Here is a 14,623-nt window from a genome sequence, read left to right as displayed (position 1 = left end):
GGGCTAATATGCATGTGGAAGTTAATTCAGAAAGTGATCATGCAATGTTATCATTGAATATAAATATAAGGAAACAAAATAATCTTACCAAAGTGTATTGTGCCCAAACAATTGTAAATGTCAGGGGCTCCAGAATAAAGTGGAATATGAAAAAAACAGCAAAATTCAATGATATGATGATGCACGATTTTGAGAAGTGTGCTGTAGAGGTAAAAAAGATCCAATACTCGGTTGACAAATTTGGCGAGTTCTTGGGTACAAGATGGCCAAGTTTGAGCAACCAACATCCAGAGTAGCGCTAAAAGACAAAAATCACAGGCACTCCTTTGACCTTGAGATCAAGTTGCAAAGGGCTAGGCTGAATAAGGACCTCCGTGCCATAAAAAAAAAAAGTTACTTGCTGATGATTTCGGGGAGCAATGTAGACGGAGGCGACAAGCTTATAGGAATTGGAGGTTACATCATCAAGCCTTCTTATTACAGAAGGATGGTGAAAAAATGCTGAAAGCAATGAAGGAAAGCAATTCGCGAAATTATTGGGCTATCATCAATAGTACGGAGATCACACAAACTCAATTAAACACTAATCCTATTAGTGAAAAGGTATGGTGTGAATACTTCGAGAAGTTGTAGTCATGTTCCTGTAATGATGACTTTTTGCTCGAAAAGATGGCTTGTCATTGGTCCCTCGATGTTTCTGTGAATAAAATACTATCCATAATAAAGAAAATGAAAGCCTCTTGTACTCCGAGACCCAATAATTTGGCCATGGTGCTGATAAAGCAAAATGATTTGTTGTGGGCGAAAATACTCCATATGATATTTAAAAATGTAATTGAGACGCAAACTATGCCAGTTTCCTAGAAAGTTTCATATGTAATTTTGATCTTTAAAAAAGGGAACCGTAGTACGACTAATTACAGACCAATATCTTTATTAAATATTGAGACAAAGATATTCTCAGCCATAATTTTAGAAAGTTTACTAAACTGGATGGAGGAAAAAGACATCTTAGATGTCCGACAGATTGGTTTTCGTAAAGACTTGGGAACTGAGGCTGGGGTTCTAGTAGTTACAATTATGCAGAATCAAAGATCTAAAATGGGGAATGGCCCCATATATGCTGCATCAATGGACCTCTCGGCAGCATTCAATATGGTGGATAGGCCACTTCTATGGCAGAAATTGGCAATGTTAAACATAGAGGGGGGCTTACTCTCCATGATTATTCACCTATATTCAAACACAACTCTAAAGGTTCGACTTAATAATGAGGGCTTGATGTCTAAGGAAATTCTTTCAAAGAATGGCTTGAAACAAGGCTGCGCATTGGCAGCAATCCTATTCAATTTATATGTCTCTGGAGCGAATGCTAGATTGGACCCTGCGGGTCTACTAGCTCCCACGGTGGGTGGAATTGTGATTAAGTGGTTGGCATATGCGGACGATTTCATGCTTTTTGACAAAACTAACATCGGTCTCCAGAGGCTTATTGATGCTTTCGTTAGCTTTATCAGTGATCTGAAATTGAAAATGAATCCGCAGAAAACAGTGGTGATTAACCTAGGAGAAAGCAATAAGAAATGTGTAAATCCTGTTTGGTTTGTAGAGGGTACTGCAGTTCGTCTACAGAAAGCATTCAAGTACTTGGGCTACTCTTTTGTTAGCAATATGTCATATAGCTTTGTGAAACAATGTTTGGAAGTCAAAGCCATTGATGCACCGAAACAAATGAGAGTTATTGAAAGTACGGTAAATTTTCCATGAGTGCCTGTAGAGATTTCTACCTCATGAAGGTGATTCCAAGGTTGGCATATGGCCTCGAATTCTACCCAGAGAAAGAAGCTTTACAGCTAAAAAGTTTTGAATCAAAAATCTGGAAAAAGCTATTATTCTTTCTCCCAAAATGTATACCGATGGAGTTAATAAGATACGAGTTTGGTTTTAACTCGCTAAAATGTTGTATGGATTGCAAAAAAGCGATGCTTTATAGAAAATGTGTTCTTGCTAAGCATAATTCAATATATCAAGTTTGTAGGAATGATATGGGGATATATATGTCGAATTTGAAAGTAGAGGTGGAAAAGACGCTGAGTAATATTGGTGTTACTATGATTGCCCTTTTAGAAAGACCCGCTAAAATCAGAATGATGATTAAAGCCTTCGATTGGGTTGCGAATAATTCTGTAATAATAAACTCAAAATTGTATGCGCAAGTATTATCGGCCTGGAAATGGTTCCCCGAACCTGAGCAATATCTGGTAAAATGTCCATCACGGAAATTGCGACATAGTATTATGAGATTCAGACTGAATGTGATGAATACCAATGAAATAGGAGCATTAAGAAAATTGATTCCAGAGAATATGAAAGTGTGCAGATTCTGTATGAATGAAGATCTTCCAGAATCTCTGTCACACTTGTTACTAGGTTGTACCATGCTAAAGAACGAAAGACTTGCTTACTTTGCGGAATTTGTAACAAACACCTCGTGTGTATTTAGAGAGCAAATATGGTTTGAAATGCTACATGGTCGTAATATCATATTGAAAATAAGGGTGATAGCGTTTTTGGCAAATGTATGCAAAGTTACATAGAAGGATTTAAGTCAGGCATGTGTGGATATACGGATATATGTTTGGGAACCATGATCTGGCATAAGCAGATAGATGGAAAGCGAAGTACGAAAATTAAAGAAACATAACTACTTTTAGTTGAAAGAAATGAATTGAAGACTTGCATGTGAGGCTTTTTTTTAATGAAAGTAAATGTCTATGCAGTTGTTGTTTGAAAAAATGTTTACTTTATGTGTAAAATGATGGTCTAAGATGTTTGTGTTAAATGATAACTGTATTTTTCTCATTTTATGTTTTGATAATGAAAATTTGTAAAGGTTTTTTTAAACCAATATACAATAACGATTAAAAAAAAATAAAACAAAAATAAGGACCTTTTCCGTTTCATCATCACGTTGCCTGATGACTCCCCACTGGAAATAGATAGAGTCCACCGCACAAGATCCCATCAAGCCTTTTTTAACCCCCCCGGATGCCCTTGCAAGGATCCACTTTTTAAAGTCAAAGAAGAAATTATGAGGGAGACCAGAAGTACTAGACCCCTAATATTTAGGGGAGCAACTATCCAACTGTACCAGGACCTCGCTAACGCCACTCTCCTGAAACTAAAGGCCCTGAAACCACTAGTGGAATGGCTGAGAGTCAAAAAGATCCCATACCACTGGGGCTTTTCGACTGCCCTGATTTTCACATCACAAACCCAAATCTCCTCACCAAAATCAGCTGACAAGTTTATTTGGGTTGGAGCAGAGAGCGAGAGCTCGGAAATGGAGTCGGCCGTCAAGGGTCACACAGAGAACTCGACTGGAGGCACCTGGTCAAGAGGTAGCAGGAGACGCCACCTTCGGGCCCCTCCCTAGAAAAACAATAAAGACCCGGACTGAAAGGAGCTACTAGTCAGGAATAATCATTCTGGGCTTCTTTCTCTGAAGCCCCCTCCAAGGTTCAGGGGACCTCTGGCAGTATCTGAGAAGTGGAACTCTTGGCCCGTTGGCCCTACTACCTAAGAGGCCCCCCCCCCCCATCCTTCCAGCAACCTATAAGCCTGGGAGGCCTTACGCTAGGCCCCACAATGGGGAAGTACCTGAGGTTGAGGTTTTGTTCAAGGCACTAGCGGGGGGAGCACCTCTCAATGCTGGCTAGGAATCATGCTGTTTATCCTATGTTTTTGCCATGTTGGCCTTTGGTTATTGGTGGCGGGGAGAAGCCGGATACCCCGTTGGTATAGGGCTTTTACCGACCATGGCTGGGGGGGGGTTCTGGAGGGGGCAAAGGGGTTTAGGGGGAGTTGAAAGTTAAATTGTTGGTGAATACATTACTTCAGAGAATCGACACATCTCAAGACAACAAGGTCCTTATGGGCAAAAACCGACTATACACACACAAGACTCCTCAGTCACGCCTCGGGCACGAGCTGGTCCATGGAGCCCCTTACTCTCAAGTGTGCTCACACCGGTAGAACACATGGGCTCTAATAGTGAAAGTGAAATCAGGATGCTAACATGGAATGTGCAGGGGCTCAATTTTCCGGGCAAAAGGAAATCAGTAGAGCGTAGAATGAATTAACTGGCAGTCGACATAGTATGCCTGCAGGAGACCCACCTGCTTCAAATGGATGAACATAAAATTAGGTCCCAGAGATTCACGAAAAAGATACTTTGCCTCTGCAGGGGCAAAAAGAGGCGGGGTTGCGATAATGCTTAGCGAAAATGTTCCTCTTACTAAATTTACAGTGAAAAGGGACCATAAAGGTAGAGTCATATTACTCAAGGGCCTCTACATCGAACAGCCACTTACCATTGCCTCCATCTATACCCCAAATACTGGTATTTGCGGAAGGCCACCTCCTGGTTGGATCCCCAAATTGACAAAACCCTTCCCCTACTAGGGGGGACTTCCCCCGGGCACTGGAGCTGTTGAGCTTTTTTAGTGAAACTTAAACAATTGACGTTTGGCGGATAGCTAACAGGGGAGTGGCTGATTTGACTTTCTACTCTTACGCTCATAAGGACTTCTCTAGGATTGACCTCCTCCTCCTGCCGAGCTGTCTTCTCCCCTGCCTGGGAAAGGTTCAAATACAAACGAGGCTCCTGTCTGATTACGCCCCGGTCACAGCTGACATTTTGGATCCAGGGTTCCCTATTGGCCCCAACCTCCCAAATTTCAGGACTCTACACTCCTAGATGCCGCCATAAAAAGAGAATTGGGGGAGACACTGACTCATTACTTTAAAGAGAACACGACTAGGGACACTCCAATAGCAATGATTTGGGACGCAATGAAGGTGGTGGCTGAGAGAGCCTTAATCAGTGCTGTGGCAGAACGAAGTAGGATTTCCCACCTACATGGGGCCATATAAAAGAGGCACACGAGGAAGGGGGAAAAGGAATTTTAAAAAGCTAAAATCGCCGTGGAGATGGTCTGGGGCGATCGATCAGCGAAGGCCCTTGCTTATACAAAACAATTTTACTGTATCAATGGGAATAAGGAAAACCGCGTTAGTGCACAAATAGAAAAAAATTCACACTCAAAATAATATCCTAAAATTAAAGGGGGATGACGGCAAGTTGCGGTACTCCGAACAGGAAAAAAGGGACCTTATGGGGATCATCATAGAAACATTATGGCTGGGCCCCCTCTCGATCGGGATGCCCAAAGGAAATATTTACACCCCAGCAATCCCTCCATTTCTTGGGACCTCCTGGCCTCCCTAGAGCGGCCAATCTCGATGGAAAAAAACAACAGAAGCAATCAAATCTCTAAAGAATTCAGCCCCACATGGTCTAACAGCCAAATTTTACAAGTCATAGGCACATATTCTCTCCCCGCACCGCACTGCCCCGATTAACTCTTTTCTTATAACAAAAACGGTCACTCCATCTATGTCGGAATCCCTCATTATACTTACCCCTAAAATGGGCAAGGACCCGGAATTCTGTTCCACCTATAGACCTATCACCTTAATGAATAATGATGGAAAATAGTTTTCCAAAATTCTGGCCTCCAGGCTAGCCACAGTCCTCCCGAAACTAATAGACCCTGATCAAACAGGGTTCATTCCCGGCAGAAGCACCCATGACAACATCAGGCACTAACTGACCTGATAGAATCAGCAACGAGCTTGGGGGTGAAAATGGGTGAAAATAGCGGTCATATCTCTAGACGCACATAAAGAGTTTGATCTGTTGGACTGGGGCTATATTGAAGCAACAATCATGCATTTTGGGTTCAGCTCGAATTTTATAACCTGGGTAATGTCCAATTACCAAAACCCATCCACCCAACTTAGAGTTAATGGGACAAGGACAGACAGGATTCACATAATCAAAGGCACCCGACAGGGAGGCCCCTTATCCCCCCTCATTTTCGATCTTTCAATGGAGCCATTCGCCTGCAAGCTGCGACACAACACTAACATTAGGGGACTCACAGTGGGAGGCAGGAAATACAAAACTGCCCTATATGCGGACAACGTCCCCCTCACAATCATCCAGCTAGCTGATTCGGCCAGAGCCCTATGGGGGGAAATTGAGGCCTTTGTGAGTGTCTCCAGGTTTCAAGTGAATTACGCTAAATCCTCTGCCCTGGCAATAAACATTCCGCGCAAAGAAAAGGAAACACTGGCCCCACTTATCCCCATTCCCTAGGCAGCTTCCAGTTTGGGTTAGCTGGGAGTCCAAATTCCCAATAAAATAGAATGCACTTACCAACTCAACTTTCCACCCTTATTCAGGGATCTAAAGAGAGATCTAGAACGGTGGGAAAAGCAGAAAATCACATGGTTAGGAAGAATTTCCACAGTTAAAATGAATATTGTCCCTAGAATAATTTACCACAGCTCCTCCCTAACTGTGATCATCTCAGAATCAGATGCGCGGAAATTGTAGAAGAGTGTAATGAAATTCATCTGGGGGGGTGGAAGAAACTTGTGTATCGCTAGACAGATTATGACTTGCTCTAGGCCTCTGGGTGGCCTGGGCGTCCCGGACATAGCCAGATACTGTAGGACAGCCCAGCTTTCTCATGCATTTGCCTGTGAATCTTTGGCAGACCATCCCCACTGGAAACTGATCGAAGAAGCATGGTGCTTGGTCCCACTTTCATCCCTCTCCCACATTCCTCCCGCCAGGAACTCATCAGATCACAACCCCTCACAGCCACAAGAAACACTGTTGCAAATTGGAAACGAGCAGTTCGTAAATGGGGTTGCACAGGCACGATAGGGCCTCCTACCCCGATTTGGGGTAATCCAGATTCCACCCTTGGCATTCTCCCCAGTAGCTTTACCCTGTGGCGGACGAGCGGCCTGAGGAGGTTGGGGGACTTGCTGGGGGTGACCCCCCCCCCTCACATTCACAGACTGTAAAACCAAGTTCAATATCCCAGAGACTGAGCATTTCCAATATGCACAAATTAGACATTGGACATCTCAGGGTGAAATTAAAGTAAGGGGAGGGAGGGATCCCACCACACTGGAGAGGACTCTAACATCCTCTGCTCCCAGGAGCAAAATCTCCACTCTCTACCGATTGCTGGATACGTCTGAGCCCACTAGGAAGGAGAAATACATGATTAGCTGGGAAAAGGAACTGGGACGCACCCTGGAAATTGAGGATTGGGGAATAATTTGGGGAAGATTGCACATCAGCACTAAATGCATAACGAACAGGGAAGGGGGATACAAGGTGTGCTATAGATACTATGTGACCCCCGAGTTGCTACATAAAAGCGACCTCTCTATTCCGTTGGGCTGCTGGAGGGGATGTTCCGACACTGGAACGCTGTTTCACCTGCTCTGGTCCTGCCCAAAATCAGGGCGCTTCTGGAAAGCAGTCTTGGAGCACATAAGGATGATCACGGGTCTGGGAATCCCACTGGGACCATGGAGTGGTACTATTACACACTTATGGACGGCTGCTAAAATCTCTATGGAAACATAGGCGCTCCAGCGGAGGCGGGGCTTAAGTAGCTCCCTCTGTAATATCTATCGAGCATGCTGCAGGTTACCAAGGGATCTTGCAGCGGTCATGTTTAGTGTATGAGACCACTGCAAGCACTATGAGAGACTATGGAAGCATATGCTATGAATGATGCAAATGCCATGTTTGCCAGGCTTGCACCCACTTTTGACCTGCTGACTGATGTGTTGTCTTTTGCCTTTCCTGGATGCCTGAATGGGAACTGTGCTCACTGACCGGGATCATGACAGTTCCCTGCCGTAGAGTAATTCAAAAGGAGAGAACCCGGTAGATGCTTGGGGAGTCTTTCTCACTGCAACAGGGCACGATGTATCATGTTTTCCCAATCCTTTCCACCTTTGTCAACGAATTTCGTCAGTATGGTTTTTAGGGTTTTATTGAATCTCTCCACTAACCCATCAGTTTGAGGATGGTAAATCAGGTACGTAGAGTAGCTATATGTAATAACTCCTTTATATCTCCCATCAACTTACTCAAGATAGTCCCCTGATCTGTGAGGATTTCCATAGGGTTGCTTATGCTTGAGAAAAAAGGAACTAGATGTTTTAGGATTTGTTCAGTAGTACTATTTCTCAGGGGGAAAGCTTCAAGGTATCGAGTGGCGTAGTCCACGATCACTAGGACGTACTTGTTTCGCAGTTTCAAAGTCTCTAGGGGCCCTATGATGTCCATACCTATTCGAGAAAAGTGAATTTCTATTATAGGCATTGGGCTCAGTGGGGCTGGTAAGGGGATATGTGTACTGGTCTTTTGACATATCTTGCATGATTGGACAAAGTTCTTTGTGTCTGCATGAATATCTGGCCAATAGAACTTCCCACTACTGTGGGCCTTAGTTTTAACCTGTCCCAGATGACCTCCTGTTAAATGGGAGTGTGCAATCTCCAACACAATTCTCTTATTGGATTTGGGTATTACTAGTTGGGTCTTAACTATTCCTCCCCCTGTGGTGTCTCTCCGTTAAAGCAAGCCTTGTTTTAAGAAAAAAAAAAAGAACTTCCTTTCTCCAGCCCGTCCTCCTCAGACATGGCCTGTGCAAAAGCTTAAGCCAGTATGGGATAATTTCGCTGGGCAAAAGCCAAGTCGGGGAGGAGGGTTGCTTCGTCGTCTCTAGTGGGTCGGATGTTGGTCTCTTTGCCTCTCCAAAAGTCCTCTCACCTCTCTCAGTTTCTTCCACTACCTTTTCTTCCTCAATGTGTGGAAATAGAGCTTTTTCAAGAATTTCCTGGGCAATTTTGTCTCCAAGTCGTACCTGAAAAGGATCCTCCCCATGGTTCTGTATCAGAACTTTAACATCTCCTCTTAAATCTGAATACATGACTTCAGTGAAAATGTCTCGACCATATTTTCAGGATAAACCAGATTTTGGGGCTAACCTGATTTAACACCCAGGAGGAGGAATTAGTACTAGGTCTGTGGGGATCACCCCTCTCTTCCCAGGGGGAATACTAGCTTCTTACTAATATATATATCGAAGCCAATTGACTCCCTAGTGGCAACTCAGTGATCAGAGGCTCGATGACTAAGCTTCTGTAATGTCAGGGTTCCCCAATTAGTATCAATTGAGCCACATCCCACTCTGGACACCATATTTAAGGAAGGGATGGTATTAAACAATGGACACAGACACAAGTGCTTACAGTTCGAGGGTGTTTATTGAACTTCAAGGGGGGTTGAAAAATGCCTATCAAAACCTAAATCCAAGGATGGGAGAAAGCTACAACCATCAAAATAAAGATAACGCAATCCTAGTAGTGTCTTTGGCAAAATAAAAGGGCCTACACTAAAAACCTATTGCCAATTCCTACTCCAAAACAATAAACAATGTGGGAAATGATGTAGATAACAAAAAGCGTGTCATAAAACAATATGTCAGGATGACTGGATTGTTGGTTCCCTTAACCCATGTTTTCACCACCGGACAAGGGCGCGGTTCCAGTTCATATATCAGCTCTACGCAACCAAAAGTCTCTTGCTCAATCAAGGAAGGCTTTTCCCTCGCAAGACAAAAGTTCAACAAAGATTGTTCAAAGTTCCTTTCCTCAGGAGTTTACTTTTCTAGCAACAAAATTCTTTTACTTCCACTTTCAGTCCCCCTCGACCGGGATCAGGCTCCCTTTTGACTTTACAATTGACCATAGGCCTCCCTCGTCTGACTCGGGAATCTGTATGGTTCTGTTATCAATTCATTTTCACCTTTCACTTTGAATCCTCCTACGTCGGGCTCAGGCTCCTATTTCTTTCACAGTTCACTCAAAACCTATGATTTTCGATTGTGCAATGGATTTGACTTAAACTCTCGCAGGACCACTTTGATTATCTTCCTCATAAATCATATTCCTATGCATAAATTCTGTTAGCGGGATACATTCGGACATAGACCTTTCGATAAGGCACACACGCGGTGTTGGACCAGTCTGCTATTTAGTGTTGTGCATTCGCTTCTTAAAGTTCAGAAACAATTATCGGCTTTCCCTTATCATTTGTGTCGTTCATCCATTCGACTTCATAGGACACTTTGTTGCCACCTGTAACATTTGTTCATACGCAACCTGGTTTCACACAGTTCCCTTCAACTCACTGACTGTATACAAGGTTCGGCTTGCGGCTTTGATCATGGAGTCAAGAGCAAGATCACAGCGGCTGCACTTCTCCCTCGACTAGTCAGGTAGGAGGGCCCCTGGTATCTCAGACACACATTACAGGATTCTCTGGCCGTACTTCTGCGCCTCACATGTGCTGCTTCTGAGTTTTCAACAGCCCAGTGATTTCTTGTCAAACGGCCCAAGGGCTTCTCCCTCCTTGGTTTCATTCTGCGACTTTCCGCCTGGCTTCCTCAAACCAGCTGCGGTCTGAAATAGGCTGCTCCTTCATGTGTTCTGCCTCGTTCCTTGCCTTGCTCGAAGTGTGTACCCATGCTCAGCCTTCTTACCAGGTGGGGAAGATAAAGGGTATTCAGGTGTGAGTTGTTCCAGGCAATTGCCTGACTCTGCCGGACCACAGCACCGGGACATTTTCGAGTCTGTCTTTCCCCAGTGTGTAAAGGGAATGTATATGTGTTCATGCAGGGAAGTGGCGGAGGGAGAGTTAAAAAACTCATGTACTTGATTGGGAAAGAGGGAGTAAAGGTTTTAAAGGGAGGGGGATACTGCAACTCACCATTAGGTGTCCCACACCCACTTCCCAAGGATCCCCCATCCAGGTGATCCTCCCGCACTGGTTCACCCCGGGGATCTGGATCCAATAGCGATGGTCGTGCCCCAGCCACCTGGGTGACAGATCTTTGAGAACTGGTAAGTGAGACACAATTCTGGTTTCTTACACTACCCTTTCAGGTCAGGAAAATCCTTGTATGGTCATGCACTTGCCAGGGAAACACAAAGATTTTTCGGGCTAGTGCAGGGCATGTGTAGGAGGCAGGAAGTCAGTTGGAACTGTCTGGTCCTATTCAACAACCTGGCTCCAGAAAGTTTGGTGTGCATGCATGTATGTGACCCAGAGTGGTCCCTGATTGGATAACTGCTGGTGTGCATGTGTGAGGCAGATCCTGCCACTGGAGGGCTGATTCTGAGCACTCACCTAACTTGGGATAAGTCCATGAGCCCTGCAGCCATTCCAGCATATCTGAAGCAGGAGCCAATTATCCTGAGAAGCCGAGCAGACGAAGGACGATCCTGAGACGCACTTGACGAGGCCTGGCAACCAAATGCAGCAGCTCCTGTTAACAGCCGGACCTGTCTCTGCACCCGTAGCGTCTGGGCATCTGGGAACCGGAAGGAAGACAGGAAAAACATACCTCCGGTGACCACCTCAGGATCTGCCAAGTCTGGACTAAAGCCGAAGTAAGGGCGTTGAGTAGTGAGGATACTTACCGGTGGCCTTATTTCATCCAAAGCGTTTCCTTACCTTGGGGGTTTAGGTTTTGCAATACTTTGGCTTGGGCAGTACTTGCTATCTAATGCCATCCGAAAGCTGGGAACAGTTTTGTTAGCAATAACAGATACTTACCTGCCTTTTAAATAATTCCTCAAATTTTCAGAACACTTCGCCTAACTTTTACTAGTCTCCGAAAAGTACTGGAACTTTGTGAACTTATACACATTCCTGTGCGCTTTTACGCACACGTTGAACATTGGGCACAAGGCCCCATTTATCTTAGGTTAGACGTTTAAAGTGAGGATTGTAATTTCTGAAGACTGTTGGTGCCAACTAAATTACTTACCTTCTTCCTTTGCAGGTATTGGTGAAGTAATGGATTTATGTGCACTGGCTAATGTGAATGTATATATGTTCTAGTAGATAGTGTTGTATGATACTTTACCTGCATTTATTCATTTTTCAAGTGTTAACCTGGGCCTATAATAAATTGTATATTTTTAAAAATAACCGTCTAAGTATAATTCTTGGTGTTTCTCATTGTGGACCCTTGACTCCACTCACCTCTCCTGAGACTAAGCCTCGACTACTCTCCATGCCTTGATTGGTATGACTTCAGCTCACAGAATTAATGCCTGTTATCCAACAAGGGTGGTCTCCTAAACATCTGTCCACTTGGCCAGAGTTGAGAAATCCATTCTAACAATGGACATATGCATGATAATATGTTGCCAAAAGCGAAATCGACTACAACAGAGGCCTTTTCCATATATATAAAAAACACTAGCTGAAACACACTCTGTACCCTTATGATAATGATGTGAAGGTCAGCACAATAAATCACAGTTGTGTGTGGGCTTTTGTGATGAACAACCTTTGGTGACTCTGTCCGGTGTTGTGTAATGCAATCTTACTTTTTGGAAACTTATTTGTTTCATCAATGAAGGGGCACCCCAAATGGCACTGCTGGACAATGCAATAACAGAAGCCGAATGGGTGAAACATTGCTCCACATTATATAACAAAAGGGGAGGTGCAAGAACGAGATCAGCCTCCACACTTGACAACTGGAACCTAAAATTCGAGAAGAGTGAAATTGAGGAGATAATAAAAGAAGCTAGCTCCTCAAGAGCCCCAGGACCTGATGGTCTAAAGAATCATACCATCAAACAGAACCTAGAACTATGGGCAGAGTTATGTTACACCTTGTTCAAGAGGATCTCGGCAACCTGGAAAAGCCCTAAATCATGGAAAAGCGCGATTATTATTCCTATCTTTAAGAAAGGAAATCGCGCCAACCCCAAAAACAATCGCCCCATAGCACTCCTAGATGTGCTGGGGAAAGTCTATGCGACCCTTTTACAGCAACAACTAGTCAAATGGGCATCCGAATCAAAGAACATGGACCCACAGCAGACTGGTTTTGTTAAGGGCGTAGGCTGCGAGCTGAACCTCCTCCTGAAAAACGTACTCAAGATGGAATCCATAAGAACCGGCACCAAAGTGTATTTAGCCCTAATAGACTTCTCCCATGCTTTTGATAGTATAGATCGAGAACTATTATGGGACAAACTGAAGATGTGGGAGTGCCCAGAAAATCTGTTAGCACCTATCCAAGAACTCCACAACGGAACCAGCATTCAAGCCCGTCTAGACCAAAAGGGCACCTTGTCGGAGGCAATCAACACCTATTGTGGCATAAAGCAGGGTTGCCCACTGGCTGCAGTCATATTTAATCTTTTTCTATCTGACATTGGAAGATCCATCAATAGCGTTTGATCTTTCTCGCCAAGAATAAATGGATCCCAATTAAATTGGATACTATATACAGACGACTTAATATTACTGGATACCATACCAATAGGCCTGCAGCGAAAGATGGACGCTGGGGACCGGTATGTAAGAGCAAACGGCCTACAGATTAACAACAGAAACAGTGAGGTCTTGACCCTGCAAAACCTGAAAACTTCTAAGCAAAAAAAGCCAAAAGGTACTTAGGGAAGGAATGCCTCAGTAACGTGACAAACACAAGATACTTGGGCATGCAAATTAACGCAAATTTAAATGACAGCCCTTGGGAAGAAGCCACCAAAACAAAATGCCGACAATTTGCATGCCAAGCGAGTATCTTACACAAGAAGTATGGAAAATTTTCAATTAAACCAGTAAGGAATTTCTATTGCCAAAAGGTAGTGCCGGCTCTAATATTCGGCGCAGAAAATGCACTTGGATGTTTTTCTGATGTATGGTCGACCCTAGAGAACATGTTCTGGGTAAGAGTCTTGCAACTCCCGAAAGGAACATCTACTGCTTGTATCAGATATGAACTAAATCTAATTTCAATTAATGCACGTGTCAGCTGGAATATTCTGAGTCTGCTTCGGAAGATGACATTGGAGAAAGTGGCGTCGCAGTTTGAAATGTTGCACAATTCAGGCAATGGAAATCCTGAGTGTCTCCTGACACTCTGGCACAAGCGGTGTGAAGAAATCTTGGAGTTTTACGACATAGGGCCTCATTACACGGAAGGCGGTGAGCCATAGCGCTATTAGCGCCATGGTTCATGCTGGTAAAATACCGGCACCGCCTTGGCGGAAAGGGGATTTACCGCCCCATTCAAAGGTTGGAGGGGCGGTAAATCCCCCTTCCGCCATTGCCCTTTCCCATTCCCATTTATGCCCCATAGGGCTCTATGGGAATGGGGAAGGCGCTAATTACGGCACTGCAATTTTGCGGTGCCGTAATTAGCTCCGAGGTCCCTTAGCGGGTTGGTTTTTAACGCCTGCAAAAAGCAGGCGTTAAAGCACCAACCCGCTAAGGGACCTCGTAGTAAGGCGGTAATGGTTAACGGTCACCGTTACCATTAACGGTGGCCGTTAACCATTACCGCCTTCCGTGTAATGAGGCCCATAGACTTAAAAACACTACATGATAATCCAAATTTGGCAAAAGCCAAAGTCTGGAGATTAGACTCGATCCTGACCGGGACACACAGAAATTCCAACATTCTGATGAAGGATGTGCCGAACGAACCCAGACACTTGAATACTCTGCTGAATCACATCGAACTGTATCCAGACAACGGCACTAGTGTCTTGTTCATAAAATTCTGTTTAAATGCCCTCAAAACCAAGGAGTGGCTAAGAGAGCTACGAAAATCAGAAGCCACCACTCCATAGTGTAGATTCTGCA

General features: G+C 44.2%; 1 protein-coding gene across 6 annotated transcripts in view; it reads right to left on the bottom strand.

The window, feature by feature from the left end:
* Positions 1 to 14,623, bottom strand: part of ACD (ACD shelterin complex subunit and telomerase recruitment factor) — a 1,158,043-nt gene that overhangs the window by 826,893 nt on the left and 316,527 nt on the right. For 4 of the 6 annotated variants that reach the window (XM_069613510.1, XM_069613508.1, XM_069613507.1 and 1 more), the window contains one exon: positions 6,284 to 6,325. The exons of the other annotated variants lie outside the window; for them this stretch is intronic. In XM_069613510.1, coding sequence (XP_069469611.1) covers positions 6,284 to 6,325 — 42 coding nt within the window. The remainder of the gene's footprint in view (positions 1 to 6,283; positions 6,326 to 14,623) is intronic. 6 annotated transcript variants of the gene reach the window in all.

Source organism: Ambystoma mexicanum, chromosome 5p, assembly GCF_040938575.1.
Source record: "Ambystoma mexicanum isolate Mex_15411 chromosome 5p, UKY_AmexF1_1, whole genome shotgun sequence".
NCBI classification, from domain to species: Eukaryota; Metazoa; Chordata; class Amphibia; order Caudata; family Ambystomatidae; genus Ambystoma; species Ambystoma mexicanum.
Note: the sequence above shows the minus strand (reverse complement) of the source record. Positions and strands in the feature narration are given on the sequence as shown.